The sequence below is a fragment of the Notechis scutatus genome, chromosome Z (genome assembly GCF_049901735.1).
Source record: "Notechis scutatus isolate UNSWTSFEM ecotype Mainland chromosome Z, rNotScu1.2, whole genome shotgun sequence".
NCBI classification, from domain to species: Eukaryota; Metazoa; Chordata; class Lepidosauria; order Squamata; family Elapidae; genus Notechis; species Notechis scutatus.
This window is the reverse complement of record NC_142025.1, coordinates 44,737,596-44,756,987: the sequence shown is the minus strand read 5'-3', so window position 1 is coordinate 44,756,987 and position 19,392 is coordinate 44,737,596. Positions and strand designations below refer to the sequence as shown.

General features: G+C 39.8%; 1 protein-coding gene and 1 long non-coding RNA gene across 24 annotated transcripts in view; both read left to right on the top strand.

The window, feature by feature from the left end:
* The window catches only part of KIAA1217 (KIAA1217 ortholog), a 234,508-nt gene that overhangs the window by 172,569 nt on the left and 42,547 nt on the right, over positions 1–19,392 (top strand). For 19 of the 23 annotated variants that reach the window (XM_087947723.1, XM_087947725.1, XM_026675686.2 and 16 more), the window contains one exon: positions 9,409–10,211. In XM_087947723.1, coding sequence (XP_087803849.1) covers positions 9,409–10,211 — 803 coding nt within the window. Of the gene's footprint in view, positions 1–6,224; positions 6,692–7,784; positions 7,804–9,408; positions 10,212–19,392 lie in introns of those variants that run through there. The other 4 variants (XM_087947733.1, XM_087947732.1, XM_026675693.2 and 1 more) reach the window with 2 other exon arrangements.
* Positions 10,382–15,615, top strand: LOC148128837 (uncharacterized). The gene is made up of 2 exons (XR_015746034.1): positions 10,382–10,812; positions 13,642–15,615. It is a non-coding gene; the product is annotated as an uncharacterized LOC148128837 (long non-coding RNA).

The window sequence follows — 19,392 nt, the reverse complement described above, 5'->3', positions numbered from 1 at the left end:
GCACATGATGTTCATACACCAATGAATCCTGATTGGTTAACAGTTCCCAGTGCTTAGATATTGGCCAGAAAGGGCATGTGCTGGTTGGTTGCAGCTCTCTGCAAACTCTGGATTTCTAAATCTAGCCATGCTTATAGAGTCTTGATTTCTAAATATAGATCTGAAAATAATTTAAAGGGCCTGGATTAACCTTGTGTACATTTTACTCTGGATTCAGAAAAGTTGAGAGATGGGAAGGCTGGTGGAGAACCCCATGGTATGCATTAGATATCTGACTACTGAAGATGTTTGTGAAATTGAGTTATGCTCCTTGGGTCCAAAGATCAAAAATGGCTTTGAAATAGGCAGAGATGTGCAATGCTATATAACTCTTGCTATCTTCTGAAAAAGGGTGTGTCTTCTGAGCTGACATGATGCCCCAGGGCAAATAGGTGTTTGAGTTAAAGGACCGCAGTAGGGTGCTACAAAGTATGTTGAAGAAGGGTGTCACAATATGTGTTCTCCATGCCTCTTTATCACAAATGTGTTCTGCAAATGCAACTGTTTAATGAAGTTTCTGACAGACAGAACTTCTGACAAAAATCATCTGTGGATCCAAAGTATAGTACAGCCCTAATGTGAGAGTAGAGAATTAGCTTTCTTCAAAAACTCAAATCCCATTTGTATTGAACTTTTCCAATTCTCTGATTAGTGAGACTGTTCTTCTGAATGGTCCCTTTTACGTTTACTCTGAAATCATGTGTCAAGCTGGAGAGGAAAAAAACTTTTAGTGTATGCAAAACTAGTTAATAGCAATTAATTATGCTTTAGATATTGCAGGCTATAATAGTCAGAGCTTGAGGGCTCCCGATAAAATACTTAAAAAGGGGGATGATGCTTGGGTAGTTTATATATATTATTGGAACGATGAGATTAAATTGCAGCCATGACAGTGATCAACTCATGCATTATGTATATAGCTGTTATCCAAACAAAAGCTTAAAGCAGATGAATGCAACGTGATTTCATTCTAGATATTGCATGAATATAGTTCTGAATAGCAAGGTCTGCATTTCCATTCTCATTGGTCTTAAGGCACCTAAGGCCAGTTAAAGTGTGCTTCACATTGAGTTAACAGTCTTTATTCAACCTGACAGTGATTGGGCCCAAATGGAGACCCTTCAGGCTCTTACCATTTTCAGTAATCATGGTATTTGATTGAATACTGTGCTTCCATTGATTCTGAATAACTCCCTCCCCCAGGAGAAAAGTCTTTCTGAGTTGCTTAGTACTTTCATCAAAGCCATTACATATTCAACCAGTGAATATTTTAGGAAATGTTTTCCTGCTGTTGCAATGCTTATTCTATATTTGTGTGCAATTCATACTCTTACATTTTAATAGGCACCCAATTATTCTTGAAATTATTGGGTACATTGGGCTAGCTGTGATCTGTCTGCAGTGAGAAAAGAAGGAATAAGTTTCAGAAACAAAGCCAATTTATATAGGTATTTATTTGGAAGAGAGGAGATGAATTATGTATATTCAAAACTAATATAAGTCTGATCCATATTTTCCAGTTTTCTGAACTGAGTAGCTTATTAGCCCCATTCCCTTCCCCCCAATCATAACATTTCAAGAGATGGATCTAAATTTAATTATGCCAAATTGTAATTTTTGCATGAAGAATTCTATTAATTCCTGGAAGCATTTTGCATTTTACTTGTGAAGATGATTGAGTTTAGGCTTATAGGACAGACGGCATTTCTCAACCACAATTTGAAGATGGAGAAAGTGGATTATTAGATCTTTTTTTTATCAGGATTCAGGCCAGTTTGTAGTGCCAAGCCAGCATTACTTCAACTTTTAAATGATCTTTGGAGGGCTTATGATTATGATTAGGGGTGGCATTCAAATTTGTAAATAACCAGTTCTGTGGGTGTAGATAGGTGGGTGTGGATAAGTGGGTGTGGCCATGTGACTGGGTGGGCATGACTACTTTTTTGCAGCAAACCCTCCCCACATTTTTCCCTTCCTGGAAGCCTCCTGAGGGGGTGTTTTTGCTCCCAGGAGGCTTCCCCAGGGCCCAGGAAGGCAAAAACGGAGCACAGGGGGCGTGCATAGCACACCTACCCCTGCACGCCCCTTTTTGTGTCCTGGGCCTCAGGGAAGCCTTCCTGGGAGCAAAAATGCCATCCCATGCTCCATTTTTGGGCCTCCTGGGCCTCAGGGAAGCCTCCTGGGGGTATTTTTTTGCTCCTAGGAAGCAAAAGGAAGGCAAAAAAAATGGAGCATGGGGGACATAGCACACCCACCCCTGCATACCCCTTTTTGCCTCCTGGGCCTCAGGGAAGCCTCCTGGGCAAAGCAGTAAGACAGCGAGGGGGATCCCGGCACAGCTGATCATCAGAACCACTGATGGTCGGGAGCGGGAGAAAGAAATACCCTGCTTAAGGAGTGACTGTGCAGGGGAGAACGCAGTCAGCAATGTCGTGCCTGCGCATGATGTTGTGCATGCGCGATAAGGACTGACTGAGTGGGGAGGGGAGGGGTGGGCAAAGAGGGGCGGGGCCAGCCAGGGCATGATTTGCCTGTTCTCTGAACTGTGCAGAATCATAGCAACTGGTTCCATAGAACCGGTCCGAACCAGTAGAATCCCACCCCTGATTATAATAGTGTCCCCTTCCTTGCCCTTCTGGATCTCTCAGTGGCTTTTGATATAGGTAGTGTATCATTATTAACCTGCTTAGTGGGTGTAGAGTAATTGGTTCACATCAGTGTCAGTAGAGGGGATGCATGAAGGCCCGTTCTATGTGGAGTGTCCAAGGAAGCTTCCCTGGGTCTCTTTTTTTCCTATTTAACCTCCATATGAACCCCCGATAAGGTCATCTATCAGTAGTGTTGTACCATTAATATGTTTATGATGCTCAATTACACATTTCTCTCCCAGGCTGGTAAGAAGAATGCTAGATGAGCCCAACATGTACAGTACAATTCTCTGTGCCTAGGTTGTATTATGATTATTTTTTGTTAACCTTCTAGAGTTCACATATGCATTTTCTAAATAATAGTGACCATGACATTCTCACGGACATTAAGAGAATTGCTCATACTCAAGTATTTTAAGAACTGTGCTGCAGACATTTAAACAGGCATAGTTCTTTCTCAGAAGGGCTAAATACAAATTATCATGAGCAACATGTTACATACAAGTACATATGGTGTTTGTTTGGGGTTGGCAAAATATGAACCGAACAAGCAGAAAAATAATCCGGATATCCTTGCCAGGGGAAAGAAGCCAATGTTCTGATGGCACAGAATAGTCTATTATAATTGCAGTTATCCCAATCGTATCCCTGCACAATATGGTACACACACATATTCATTTGCATAGTTCATATTGGGGAAAAGGTATTTGGAGCAACCATAGAAATTAGAGAAAAATCTCTTAGTGACTCAAATCAATAATCAAGTCTGGCATATTTATGCAGAGGTCAGATTTGGAGACACTAATCTGGCACACGTTAGCTCAAAGATTGCTCCTTTATGATCCAAAGAGATCATGAAGGCGGTAACACCTCGAAAGGACTCTCAATCAAAATATATATTTATATTTCTTCTAGCTCGATATCCGTGCTTTGTTATGAAACTATGTGGTCAGGCTTAGTGTTTGAGGAGAAAAATGGGGGGGGGGATTCTGCCTCTGCCTACCAGGATCCATTGGTATTCATCTGGCTAGCGTCCTGTCAGTGTGTGAGAGAGTTGAGGGCTGTTTGGAAACTGAAACAGTATTTGCTGTGTGAGCAAGAAGGAGACAGCAAGGAGCCTGGGTGTAGCTTTGCTCAACTCAACTGTACTAAAGCTGCTTGGTGCTGTGAAACTAAAACTGAAGCTCCTCTGCATATGGTTTGTATTTGGAACAGATTTCTTTTCAGGTGAGGAGGGGGAGTACAACTCCTTAGCACCAGAGCACGTTAATAATAATAATATAAGAAATACTAATGCTCTAATTGTGAGTTCAAAAAATCTTTTCTTAGTGAGCACCTAGAAGCCAAGAGGAACATACATGCCAGATTTCAACTTTTTATGCTTTACGGTTCTGGATGATGTATGAATGGTATTTCGCTTATATATATATAGAGAGAGAGATTGAGTGTGTATGTATGTATACACACACACACACATACACACACACACACACAATTGTGAAAGAGCACCAAAACGTAATGACATATCTAATTGAGATTGTAGAAGACTCATTGAGTCTCAACAATGTCCTGCAGTATGGGTACAGTGAAAAGGTAATTACACACTTGGGTGAAGGTTACATTATCTTAAGAAAAGCAAGAAGTCAGTGGCCTCTTGGTCTATATTACAGTAACAGAGAAAAATGTTGGTGATGTCCCTGGTGTTTCTTTTTCCTGTGAAAATTGAAGTTTGACATATCGACTGAATCTGTAGTTCTGTAGTTCCTCTTGTTAAGAGGGACCAAATGAATCCTACTTTGCACGACAAGCGTGAGCGGCAAAAAATACTTGGTGGTTTTATTTCTGCTATCACCTCCGAAATGAGAAGGTGATAAGCCACCTAGGAAAGCCAAGGGAAATCATCAAAACCATTAAAAAGTGAAAGTTAGAATATTTCGGACATGTGATGCAACACCTGGAAAAATATGGCATACTTTACTTAATCCTCCAGGGAATGATTGAAGACAAATGAGGTCCAGTCAAAAGAAGTACATCATGACTTCAAAATCTAATCTGCAGCACCTTTTTGTATGGCTGTTCATAAAAATAGGATTGCCAACATGATCGCCAACATCCGATGACAGATGTGGCACAAAAAGGGCTTATTTCAGAGTTGGACTGATAATGAGAGGCTCAAGTTCAATTTCCTACTAGGCAATGACATTCACCCTGAGATTTTTGGAACAGGTCCTCTCTCACAGGGTTTTGGGAAGAACAAAAATGTCTGCCCTCACCAAATAAAGGAAGACAAAAGGAATATACAATGTAAATCTGTCTGTTGAAAGTTGACAGAAAGGTTTTACATTTGCCTCCAAGTACTGGATAGCATTCCTTGCCAGCCTAGTTAAAGTTTTACCTTTGTCCCCATGCATAAATACACAATAGTTTGACGCTGCAAATGAAACTAACATAGGCACTATGTTAGAGTTAATTCTTTCCTACCTTAGTTGAGCCACTTAACCTCCCATCCTCCCCTAATGAAATTCTTGTCACTTTATAGATTGAAGTCAAGCTTTCTCTTTTCCTAGAGCGCAATTTTATTAATTGGATTAATGCACTGTAGTGATTAAAGGAAAGCTATAGGGATAACCCAGGAATTAATGGTATCAGTATTACACTCACCAAGGTAATTCTTTCTCAACTAGATCCTATTTTACAGTTATTGTTGTGGGGGGATGGGCAATGTAGGAAGGAATGCTATACTCCCAGTTCAATGGCATCTTTAAGATGGGTGGTCTCTCTCTCTCTCTCTCTCTCTCTCTCTCTCTCTCTCTCTCTCTCTCTCTCTCTCTCTCTCTCTCACAAGGGTTATAAATATGAAGAACATTCATAACCCTTTTTTCAATCTGTAACTTTGAATGGTCACTAAATGAACTGTTGTAAGTTGAGGGCTACCTGTAAAATTTATTACTTAATTACACTAACTAGCCACAGTGTGCGACCGATTGACATCGAAATGTACTTGCCAGCGGGTATATCTCCCATTACAGCAACTTTCTCCTATGGGATTATAATTCCCATAATCCCCAACTCATAACCCATGCCCTCACAGGCTGGAAAGGACTGAATCTGTTGATTTGGAGGGCTCTGGGGCGAGAAAGCAGATCTAAAGCATGTCTTCATTAATACCATAGATGATCAAGAAGGTGACACAGTTCGTGTTTTCATTGTTTTCTACCTCTTCTACAGCAATTGCATGTGTAATGTTAATGCAGATAGGAGTCGTATTGATTTATGGTGACTCCCAAAGTTCAACCAGGCAAAGCAGCTAAGGTAACAAGTTAATCAGTAGACAGGTCTCTGATTTCTCCTGGTGCAGTTAAAAGAGCAGGTCCCCCCTGTTCATCTGGGTTGCAGATGAAGCAGGCATATTTGGGTTTCTTTTTTGAAATAGACTGTGAATTTTGTTAGCTGTTTTGAGTTTATTGAAATGTAAACATTTGGAAACATTTTTGTCATGCAATTATTGTAAGGACAGTTCTTATGGATTTCTAGAGAAAGAGGAAGAGGTGAAACTGTCTTATGATTGTTTATTTCCTCTCTTTATTTGGAAGACTGTATTCTTTACAAATTGCCATGTTCTGTGCTTTTCATGTGCGTGCTTTACCCAGGGAGCCAATGTGCAGTCTGGAATGTTGCAGGGCTTCTGACTGGATGACCTGCCAAAGGGTGTTATTTAGTGACTAATTTGCAAGAGGAGGAGAAACTGAGATGTTTATTGTGGGAGAAAAGTACTTTGGGCTACTGAGTGCAGTGCCGTTTGAAGGACTGAGTGAAGCGAGCAGGGCACCCTTCAGACCAACGTGACAAGTCTTTTTTTGATACCAACCATTCTGAAGAAGATGAATGCAGGAACATTTGTCTTTCTAGATGGAGACTTTATAGATTGAAAAGAAAAACATTGCAACATGTGGGATACAGTGTAGTGATTATCTGATGTACCAGAAAGACTTGCTTAGTTTAAAGTAAGTGGATTTTTTCTTTTCTTTTCTTTTCTTTTCTTTTCTTTTCTTTTCTTTTCTTTTCTTTTCTTTTCTTTTTTCTTTCCTTTCCTTTCCTTTCCTTCCTTCCTTCCTTCCTTCCTTCCTTCCTTCCTTCCTTCCTTCCTTCCTTCTTTCTTTCTTTCTTTCTTTCTTTCTTTCTTTCTTTTTTTCTTTCTTTCTTTCTTTCTTTCTTTCTTTCTTTCTTTCTTTCTTTCTTTCTTTCTTTCTTTCTTTCTTTCTTTCTTTCTTTTTGGCAAAGAAGAAAAGCTTGGGAGAAGAAATACATTGGCAGTTTGGATATGCTGCTTTTTCAATATTTCTTCAACAACAGAAGGAGCTAATAAAAGGGATTGAGAAAAGTTGATCTAAAAGGTCTGCTTCAAAAGAATACTGGATGGAAGGAACAAGGTTGTGTATGCATAGATCTATAATTAACAGAAGGCTACTCACAACGATAATATATTATTGCTTTTTTAAAGAATTGAGAGGAGAGATTGTACATTTGCTTAGATTTCAGTATATAATGAAGTTACTACAATATGAACACAATTTGGTATGACTGTATTTCCTTCTGAAATAATAAGTTTGGTAGTTGCTAAATACATACATGTTAAATACACAAACTGATGTGAAATACTGATATATCTTTTGAAAACATACCTCTGAGGAGAAAAGGGATACACACACACACACACACACACACACACACACACACACAAGGCAATGAAATAATTGAAATATGTAAACTGTAGTAAATGGAATACTGTTATACAGTACACATATAACACAGAAATGGGAAGGTGTTTGAACTTTGTGCAAGTTTGTGTGTGCAAAGGCTCTGGCCAATTATGCCAAGATGATTATTCATCTGGGTAGAATTAGGATCTATAGGTTATCAGTTGACTACTATTTTCTACAAGATGAACTTCTTAGAGAAACAATTTTCTGCCTGGCCGACAGTTGATAACTCATCATATAATAGGGTTTAGTTGTGTATTATGTTAAAAGTAAGGACATCCAAACTGGTCTCAGCTTCCTAACAGATGTGTTGCAGATAGTACACAATACACTTTGGCAAGGCTGGTGCACTGCAGGTAAGTGTCATACTGACAATCCAAAAGCCTTTTCTTTGCTGGAAGTTTATGTGAATCAAAGCAACGTTTTAGTCCAATTAGTAAAATGCAGAGTGCCAATTCAATGATAGAGGATTTAACAGACTGGTCAGGAACTGAATGTGAGTCAGGGAAGAGGGAATTCTATATAGATGGGCTATCCCTGAAATACTCTATTTTCTGTGCTAACTAATCTAATTAATTTGGAGGTACTGATTTTTTGTTGATTTTTTAAAATACATGTATTATTTTTAGAAATGTAGATCTAAGGAGAAATAAATAAACAGTTAAAAGTGGATGAAGATCATAACATGACCCTTAATCAGCACTTTTAAAGAAGTTAGGATTATCCATGGATCCCTTATGAGGTGTGCTTGCAGTAGATAGATGGGGTCTTGTTGCATGATTTATGGGAAAGCCTGAAATAATTATGTGCACATCACAATTGACTTGAGAAGCTTGATTGTACTGCTTGATGTTTGTTTGAAATAGTACTTCATATCCTGCTACTACACCTTATTTCTTGCTTATTTTCGTAGTTGCTGCAGTATTAGCCTACCAGTGCTTAAGGCTTTGACCTTTGGCCAGAAGAGTCCTTTATAGTCTCTGGCTCTGGAAAGGAGTTTAATAGGAACTGTAATTGTATATTCTGGGCTGGGAATTGACATCAGAATAAAAGCAAACTTATGAATGGGGAAGGAAGAGGTCGCAACTCTGTGTTTTGGTAGCAAAGAATCTTCCAAAAATGCTACCCAGTGGGGAACATCCTCTCTCTGTGTTAAAATTGTAAAAAGTTGTTTTGCTAAGTAACATCACCATGCAGCATGCACCACATCCCAGTGAGATGGATATTATGGGGATTTAACCACCAGAGCATTGTTCTTAATTTGCAGCTAAGATGAATCTAATATTATTCTTATTAAATAAAACATGTCAATAGTATTTGTAAATCACACATACAAATTTCCAGAAATAATAGAAGGCTCAGAACTTCTTCTCCAAGAAGTGTGAGATTTTGCCACTCAGAATGCTACTGTGCATGATAGCTGGAAGGGGTTAGTGGGCTAAACTGACCTGGTATGAACCCAGATCTTCAACACATGCCTAGATAGAAGTCATCTGGTATTGAATTGACTTATTCTCCTCAAGACTTACTCCAGAATCCAGAAGGGGATTCTTGTTTTGTTAGCTAATTCAAATCTGATTTAAAAATCAAGAGTCCCCACCTTTCTTTCTTGTCTCTTTTATCTCTTAAAGTACACACAATGTAACAGATGGCTTATTCAGGGGGAAGTTACCTAAAGTGTGAATTTTGGTCTCTGAACGGCAACGAATAGCTTTTTGAAATCCAAGTAATGTAGCTATATTAATACATTACTTCGTAGATGTAAAAATAAACTATTTCTCTTTGGGAAAGAGTCTTTAGTATTGTTGATATTTGGCATTGGGGTTTTTTTGTGTGATCTTACTATTTTGCAGGTAATGAAAGTTTAGATAATGATGATGATAATGATCTTGTTGTATCATCACCGTCTATTGACCAAACAAGAGCAAAAGCCTTTCTAAGTCGGTTTCTTTATCTTGCAGATGCAGAGAGAAATCTTCCCAAATACTTCTCGGCCAGGATCTATTTCACATCCTCCTCATGCACTTCCAACCTCCCCTCCTCCTATGGCAGTGCCACATTCAATGCCCCCTTCTCCATCCCGGATCCCCTATGGTGTTAGGCCAGTCAGTGGCCCTGGCAATGCGACCATTCCCCGGGATAGGCTTTCTAACATCCCTGGATCACGGTCCATCTCACCAAGCCCAAGTGCCATCTTGGAAAGGAGGGATGTGAAACCAGATGAAGACATGGGCAACAAGACCCTCACTCTTTTCCGAAATGAGGGGCTGTATGCTGATCCCTATTTGTTCCATGAGGGCAGGATGAGCATTGCGAGTTCACATACAGGACATTCCCTTGATGTACCCGATCACATCATTGCCTATCATCGTAGCACAATGAGGTCTTCAGGCACTTACTGCGCTCCTCCCGTGCAAGCAGAACTTGTGGAGCAATCACTCTATCGACAGAAACCAAGGAAGTATCCTGAGAGTCTTTTGCCAACTCTGAGTTCCAAAACACCTCCTGCCTCTCCTCACCGAGTGGCTGACATTCGAATGATAGACATTCATACACACCAAGTGTCACCGCACACCATTCACCTTGATAGGTCATCCCCTGGTCGACAGTCTCTCAAGAAAGATCCGGGCACTCCTGTCTTTGTGGAAGGGAAAGCTCAAAATGCCCTAGGTTTATCTGGCATGGCTGAGGTGGCCCCTGTGATTCCTGACAAAAAGGTTTTTGGCTATGGAACAGCAGTAGTACCAAAAGAGAATGAAACCAGGTAAGATGAAGTAAGGTGCTCTGGATTTAAGCCAGACATGTATTTAGAATGGGACCGATCAAATGAACATGTTGCATCAGGCATTTGAAGAATCATCATTATGTCTGGCCTTTGATCCAGAGCAGAGGTTTCAAAAGATCAGTATAGAAACTATACCTTCCTTTTACATTCCAATACCTAAATGTGTCTTTCAGCAGACACTAACACATTGCTAACGATAGTTTGGAAATCACAATCTGGACCAAAGTACAGATGACACTGAAAGTGGCATTTGCAGTTATTCAAAATATATTTATTTAATAGGAGATATGGAGAAAGGATCACATTTTATCTCCATAGCCAGTATTGCAGTTCTGATCCACAACACACATATTGCTATTGGCTTTGGGGTTGGGTGGTGGGTGGAAAGAGAGCTACATTTACAGTTGCATGAGAAGGGGAACTTTCACTGGGGGTTATAGGTGGGAAAGGTATAATCTCCCCTCCCTTCCAAAAAAGTGGTTTCCCCAGTGTGCTTGCTATTATGATTTTGTTATGCTGGTGTAGTTGAAAATGATGCATTTAGTGATAAATTTATTTGCTAATGTTTACAAAAAAATTGGTGGAGGCATATTTATAATCATCATAAGCTGTTTTACACAGTAGACAGCATTTAATGTATATTACACCAAATTAAGACTTCCTAAGATAATAGGAAGAAAGAAGAAAAAGAAAAGCTCTATTTATAGAAATGTACTATATCTTAATGGTATAATATATAGGACTTATTTTAATGTATACTTTAATTGTTTGTTAAGAAGATTACTAACTAGGTTGTTTTTATGATCTAAAACTAACAACAGGGGGAATAAGCAGTTTTATCTGATATTTACTTGTTGGATTTTCTTCATTATAGAATGAAGAAGGGTTTTCCTTTCTTGTCTATACCAGTTGCCCAATCCATCTACCAAGAAGCTCAAATTTATCTACAAGAATCTAGCATTTTGCTGTTTACTCATTTTGAATGGAAATTGAAATTGGAGAAAGAGAATACATTTTTTCTTTTTATGACCGTTCAATTACTTGATTTGGAGTGGAGTTGGTGCAATTGGATGGAGCTGAGCATTTACTGGCCAGATGCTTTTCCCTGACTCCTACACAGAGCTCACAGCAGATATTTTCTCTTTGCGCCTGATAGAGAAACATCTGCCACTACCTAGGATTGAACTCTCAACCTTCCAAGTGGGAGGTTAGCATCTTCACCACTAGACCACCAGAGGTGAAGTCACTTGCCTCCCACTCAGAAAGCTGAGGTGAGAAAGAGAATATATTACCATAAACAATATGATACAATATTTATTTTATGAGAAAAAATAAAGTACTCGAGAAATTATAAAGGAAAGCTTATGAATATTGCTAGAATACTCATTTACATTATTTTCAAATCAATTCCCCACAAGACACAAAAGACCTTTTTATTCACCCTTGCATTGTGTTTTCAGACACACGTTTATATTATTCAGACCTGCTTTTTCTCTTTAGCAAAAAAAAAGTATTTATAATTCATTTACTGAAGTAAAGTTTTCAGGAAGAGAGTAAAAAACACTCAATATGGAGATCTCAACCATGCAATAGAAACCTCACCCCTTTATAACATACATCAGAACCACCATCTATGGTGAAATGATAGAAGAGTTTTTCGGGGGGAAACAACATGTTTGAGAAAATTGAAAGGTAAATTTTATCAAAATATTATTTCCATCTGACTTACATCACCTGCAAAAGGGGATCCAAAACTCCAATTTTCAGTGGGTGACTAGGCATGGGTAAATATATCTTGTTAGAAACAAGGAGAATCAAACTGACTTTTAAAATATTTAATATAGTCAATAGGTCAACAAACATTTTTTTTTTAATAAAGGACCAGTTCTGCTGGCCAAGGAGCTTGGCAGCCATTAGACTGAGCCAGCCAAGCCAGCAAGGAAGCTGCTAATACAATCCTGCTTGAGATGTTCCAGCTAACCCTGCCTATTATATGCTTATTTAAATAACTTGTATGAAAGGTAAAGTAATTTGCTGGGATCACAGAAGTTTCTAAAAAAAAGTTTTTTTTTTTAAAAAAAGAAACATAACACATCTGTTCCTACTGTCAATTTTGGCTGAACATAAGCTAACTCAAATATACTCTATGGAGCGGTAGAATTATTAAAATGTGAGGTAGAATATTTGAGGCATGTCACTAGAAAAGAGATAATGCACAATATATGTTAACAATCGATCATGTTTCAGGTGTTTTAGTTTAATGTTATCCCACCCCATCTTTGGTCATTTCCTTGTAGTTATTCCTATTCAAAGATATTCCTCATTTATGAACTGCAGTATTTTGCAAACATCAACCTGAAGATTATGGGAATCAGAAGGTGGGAAAAAGGGAAGAGATTACATTTCCAAAGCAGGGAATTTGATGGGAGAGAAGTGCCTGTCTTACTTGGTTTTCAGACTGCAAAATCAATTAGTGATAAGATCTGGGGTTGGTATCCCTGCAGTTCTTATTTCTAATCGCCAGAGTAACGAAGTCCACACACACCGCTAAACCATTATATTATTTATAATTATGTTTGAACCAGCCTTTCTGGTTTGCTTTTTATGTCAAAGGCTTTCCTATATTGCCTGATGTGAGAGGCTCCCATTTCAAACTCTGGGTGGTTGACATTTTCTATACTTAGTATGGATTCCAGATTTCTAATGTCATTATTAGGACATTATTGTGCCGTTGACTACATCATGGAAAAGAAGGGATTGTCTGGAAAAATAAATTGTTGGGAGGCTTCCTTTAAAAATTGAGTAATAGTTCTTAGAGGAATTTTGTGTCCATTAAATGCCATCTCTAGCTTTTTGGAGACAATTGCCTCAGATCCCAGAAGTCAATCTGCTTTTACAGATAGTCCTTGAATACAACAATTCACTTAGTAACTGTTCAAAGTTACAATCTCACTGAAAAAAAATGAGTTATGACCATTTTTCACACTTATGACCATTGCAGCATTCCCATGGCCATGAAATTTACATTCAGACACTTGACAACTGGGTCACATTGATGATGGTTGCAGTGTCCTGGGGCATGCGACCACTTTTATGCAACCTTCTGACAAGCAAAGCTAATGAGGAAACCAAATTCATTTAACAACTGTGTTACTAATGTAATAACCGCAGTGATTCACTTAACAAAAGTGACAAGAAAAATCGTGAAATGGAGCAAAACTCACTTGACAACATAAATTTATCACTTAACAACAGAAGTGGTAGTCAGCCGGTTTGCACCAGTTCTGGCGACCTGGTAGCAAGAATTTGGTGTGGGTTGTGGAAGCGGTAGCAACTTCTGGCTGCCCATGCCCCGAACCGGTTCCCCGGTCACTCAGTTGCCCCGCCCATCTAATGCTCGCTCACACAGCTCGCCCACCCACTGGTTGCCCCGCCCAGTCACTCCTCCCTATGTGCCACGCTGGGCCCTCGTGGCTTGCCTAATCTGACTTCCCCACGTGCTGCCTGAGCCCCAACTGAACAGCCCTGATCTGCCTGCTCACAGGTAAGCCTGCGAGTTGCGCTAGGCCCTCGCCTACCACCCGGGGCCTTTCCGTGCCTCTTCCCCACTGCCTGGGACCTTTCCGGGTGGGAGGAGGCCAAGGTGGGGTGCCGTTTTGGGGCCAGTCCAGGGGGCAGGGGTGGGGCAGCAGCGGTTGCAGTCTGACTATGGGAAACAGCCCCAGGAGTTCCCGGCCTCCCTTTCGGGGCACCTCTGCACCCCTTTCCACCCCAGCAGAGTGGAGAAAACAAAAGGAAAGCCGTTCACTTTCTTCTTCCCTTTCGGGGCACGTCCACACCCCTCTCCACCCCAGCAGAGTGGAGAGAAAGAAGGAAAGCCATTCGCGTTCTCCCTTCCTTTTGGGGCCCCTCCGTGCCCTTCTCCCATACCCGTGCTGCCGCTGTCCCCCCATGCCGCCACAGCTGTTCCCCCTACCACCACCACCACCGCTGTTGTGCCCCGAAAGGGAGGCCGGGATGTCCTGGGGCTGCTTACCATAGCCATGCCCACCCGTGTGCTTTGAAAGGGATGTTCCGGAGCTGCTGCTTTCTTCATCGTCCCGCCACTCAATGCTCTGGAATTCGCCCAATAATTTCTTCCCAGAAAAGATGTGTGTGTGTAAGATAGAGACAAGGAAGGAAAAGAAGGGAGGGAGGGAGGGAGGGCAAGAAGGAAAGAGCAAGAAAGGAAAAAGAGCAAGAAAGGAAGAAAGAGCAAGAAAGGAAGAGGAAGAGAGAGAAAGAAATAAAGAAGAAAAAAGAGAAAGAAAGAAAAATAGGAAGAAAGAAAGAGGAAGGGAGAGAAAGAAAGAAAAAGAAAGAAAGAAAGAAAGAAAGAAAGAAAGAAAGAAAGAAAGAAAGAAAGAAAGAAAGAAAGAAAGAAAGAGGAAGGGGGAGAGAGAAAGGAAGGAAGGAAGGGAGAGATAGAGCAAGAAAGAAAGAGGAAGGGAGAGAAAGAAAGAGAGAAAGGGAGAAAAAGAAAGAAAGAAAGAAAGAGGAAGGGGAGAAAGAGAGAAAGAAAAAAGGAGGGGGGGAGAAAGCTCTGCTATTATTTTTAATTGTTCCATTATTTATCATATATTAATATTTTGCACTGTCCCTACACCTAGGGTGACTTTACTGCCTTTCTTTTGCCCAGGTATTTTTCAGGGTTTACATGTCAATAGTCCAGAGCATAAATACAGGTGCGTTTAATAGAGTTGAAAGGGACTATGGTGGGCCGCAGAGAAATCTCACCCCCAGAGCACCCCCCCAAAGCAATTAATCCAGGCTGTGCAGAAACACAAGGCTGCGTCGTCCACATGGCCCGTGGGAACCCTCCCCGCCCACTCCTTACCAGATAAACTTGCCTGCTAAATTGCTATTTTTCCTTTTTCCGACCATCATCTGTTCTGCTGTGTGGGGAGATTTAGATTAGCTAGGAAGCAGGAAATGATTGGATTTCTTGCTTTCTAGCTAGTCTTTAGATCTTCGGCTCAGCACAGCCGAACCTCCCTTACGACTGAAGTTTTGCTTGCAATCAAATTCAGTGCAGACTCACGGCAAGCAAATTTGAGAGACTGAGCTAGCTGATGGCAGATAGATAGATCACTGAATGATTCTGTGAGCAACTCAATCTGCCTGCTTTGCCTGATTTTGGATAAAAATTGCTTTTTTATTAAAAAAAATCAATATTTACATGCTTGGTGTGTTGTGAGTTAATTTTGTGAGTTTGCTTGCTAGCAAATTTTATGTGACAGACTGAGCTAGCCAATGGCAGATAGATAGATCTCTGAATGAATCTGTGATTCTGTGAGCAACTCAATCTGCCTGCTTTGCCTGATTTGAGGTAAAAGTTGCTCTTTTTTATTAAAAATTCAATATTTATATAAATATTTATAATATTTACATACAAGCCATACCCAGCCAGTCACATGACCACCAAGCCACACCCACAAATTAGGCCATGCCCACAGAACCAGTTAGTGGTCCCTGGGATCTAAAATTATGAGTTTGGTGGTTCCTGAGGTCCAAAAGGCTGGCGATCCCTGCTCTAGTCCAACCCCCTTGGCCTCCTCAGAGTTTTCGTGTTCAGGCAGGAAAACTCTGAGGATGCCAAAATCTGAGTAGAGGTCCTGGGAAAGGTGTCAGAATAACAAAATAACACTTAGAAGGGACCTTGGGGTGAACCCTATACCATTTCATGACTGTCCAGTCTTTTGTTAAAAACTTCCAGTGTTGGAGCACCCATAACTTCTGGTGGCAAGCAGTTCCACTGGTTAATTGTTCTCACTGTCAGGAAGTTTCTCCTTACTTTTAGGTTGCTTCTCTCCTTGATTACTTTCCATCCTTCTGGTGCTTTGGAAAATACATTGCCCCCCCTCTTTCTGGCAGCCCCCTAAAAGCCTGTTGCCTATCACCCTTTTGGGCAAAGCATGTGAGCCATTTCCTCCTTTCAGTAATCTATTAAAGTACATCTATAGTAGATAATAAAGTCAAAAAAAGTTGAACAACATTTTTACAAAACTATAGATATGTTGAGGCTGGTTGTGACAAGAAATGGCTGGGAGGGGAGGGGCCAGGTGAGGCACCCTTTGACGTGAGTGACATTGAGTTGGCCACACCCACCCAGTCACATGACCACCAAGCCATGCAGCCAGCCATGTGACCACCAAGCCATGCCCACCCAGTCACATGACTACCCCAGTCACATGACCACCCCGTCACATGATCACCAAGCCACACCCACCCAATAATGTGACCCTAAGCCACACCCACCAAATAAGCCATGCCCACAGAACCGGTAGTAAAAAAATTTGAATCCCACCATTGCTTAACAAATTTTGGGCTCAATTGTGTTGTAAGTTGAGGACTACCTGTACATTTAGCATTGCCTAAGAAGCTTTGAGCAAATTTTATAAAATGCTCACCCAGGAAGCTTACTTGCATTCTGATCAAATTGGCAGTGACAAATGTTGAGCTTCTCAACATAAAGACTTGTGGGCCAAATGAAGCACAGGGTAAACCTCTACAGCTCCCTTTCTCTGTGAGCGGTGTTTTTCAAAAAAAAAAAAAAAAAAAAGCTTTTGTGGTTGTGGTGCCTTTCAGGAAGATTCTTTTGAATGCAAACCAGTTTTGTGAATTCATGTGGTAATCAACCTAGAAAACATAATGTTTTCAAGATTTTAATGCAATCATATAATATGGGAAATCAGTTTGATTAGCAGTGGTATGACATGGCAAATGCAAAGCAGATGCCAATTCTAGTATTTTCACAGACTGTCAATCCCTTCAAAGCAAGGCCTGAAATTGACAGGCATGATAGTCTACAGACATGTTAAGCACCAAGTCCCAGAACCCCTAACTAAATTGGGAAGGGTGTTTTAGGGCATCAGGTTCAATTTTAATTAAAAAAAAACCCACCTCCAAGTATCTATAGATGTTTATTGCCAACCATGAATTGAGATTAACATCAGAGGAAAGATTCAATTAGTCTGTATTTGGTCCAATTATTCTAACTGATAGTGGGTGAGTGGAATAAATGTTGTCCTGACCTTTCTCTACTCTCACTTCATGGCAAAACATAACCTTTGTTCCTAAGTCAACATTGCTTCATCTCCCTGTTATTCTCTGAGAAACCTTCCAATTAGACCATGGTGGGATCTAATAATGAATTTTATTAGGATAAAAAATAAAAAATTGAAAGGTTCATAAATACTGCAAATAACCTTCTGCAAATTTCGTGTTATCTTTGAGGAAATATCATCCATCTTGATTTGATTAGAGCTCAACCACTCAACAACTAATGAGCATGTAAACTTGATAGAAGATTTTACAATTGACATTCTAATTTATGTCTCTATCAAACATGATTTGTATTTTTGTCAGTATAAATATAAAAAGAAAGGAAAAGAAAGGCCTAAAAGGCTTCTAGAAATGAGGAATCACAGCATTACTTAAATAGTGTTAAGGTCCAGTAGGGAGATCAATTTAATGAATTATAATGACCTTAAATTATCTTTAGTTAAGTAAGACAGGAAAATTGTTATTCTATAACAAACATTACTGTATCTTTAAAAAAAAGATACTGCCAATATGGATAAGTCTTCAAACTGGGGTCTCGGAAATATGCAGGTAGTCCTTGACTTACAACAGTTCATTTAGTGACCATTCAAAGTTACCATTGTCCAGAAAAAAATGACGTGACCATTTTTCTCACTTATGATCATTGCAGCATCCCTATGGTGACGTGATCAAAATTCAGACACTTGGCAACTGACTTATATTTGTGACGGTTGAAGGGTCTCAAGGTTATGTAATCACTTTTTGCAACCTTCTGAACAAGAAGTCAATGAAAAAGCCAGATTTACTTAACAATCATGTTGCTAACTTAAAAACTAAAGTGATTCTCTAAACAAGGTCATAAAATGGAGCAAAATTTACTTAACAAATGTCTCACTTAGCAACATAAATTTTGGGCTGAATTGTGATCATAAGTTGAGAACTACTTGCATAGTGGTTTGTGGCCTTCTACCATAATAGTCTTCTAACTGATTGATTGATAGATTATATGTTACCATGTTTGTGTTACCTCTTAGTGACCACATAGATAGATTTCTCCATGATGATCTGTTCACAACTGGTCCTTTAGATTTCCCAATAGTACCCCCATAACTGCAGTAATTTAATCCATTCACTTTGCTGATGGTTGTCCATTTCTTCTGTTTTCCTTAGCTATCTTGAATGTTACATACTTCTCAAAAAAGCTAAGTCTTCATACTATGTGTCTAAATCATGAGGAATTTTGATTGTTTTAATTAAAAAAGCAAAGATGTAAAAGTTCTAAATTTGAGTCTTCCTTTGAATTTAAGGCCTAATCAATCTAGCCCATTATTGGAGCTTCAGAAGGATGCCAGGAAAAGGTTTTCCTTTTGCTCTTCAAAATTATTTCAGATTTTGCATGATCTAAAACAAGAATGATATTTTTCTTTCCTTTCCTAATATGATGCTTAATCTTAACTGATAGCCTCTTCTACTATCGTGCTTCATTCCTTGATCTCACAAATTTTCATTTCTCAGCCAGAAGGGATTTTCATACCGACCTACTGTAAAAGGTGCTTCATGAAAAAGGCAGGTATTTTTGATGGTACACTACTGCAGCCAAAAAAGTGTATTTGGATTTTGATCAGCAGCGTTTATATTTGACTTGATGTCAAAAGAGTTGTCAGCTCCTATTTACCAGTGGTAGCCTTCGGACATTTTAGCCTTTGGCTCTGTAATAAGGGCAAGGCACCTACAGGGTCAAACCAACCACTCTGTCTGAAGCTCTTTGGTTCTTACATAACCCTTACCTTGGGATGAGTGGTAACTGGAAAATTAGATCGCTTTCCTGTTGCATAGACAAACACGGCTTTCCATTTCTCCCTTTTTCACCAACCCGCTGGAGAACCAGCTATGGATTGAAGGGGAGATCTTTGCCGTATCCCTAGGTCTGGCTAAATTATAAGAAGCAGAATAATCTGTAGTTCAGCCAAGTTGAGAGAAGGGCTTAGAAGGACATGAGGCAATTCCAAGATTAAAGCTTTGTAAAAGATACCAAGAGAAGATAGAGAGAGTTCTACCTATAACATAGTTTTTAAAA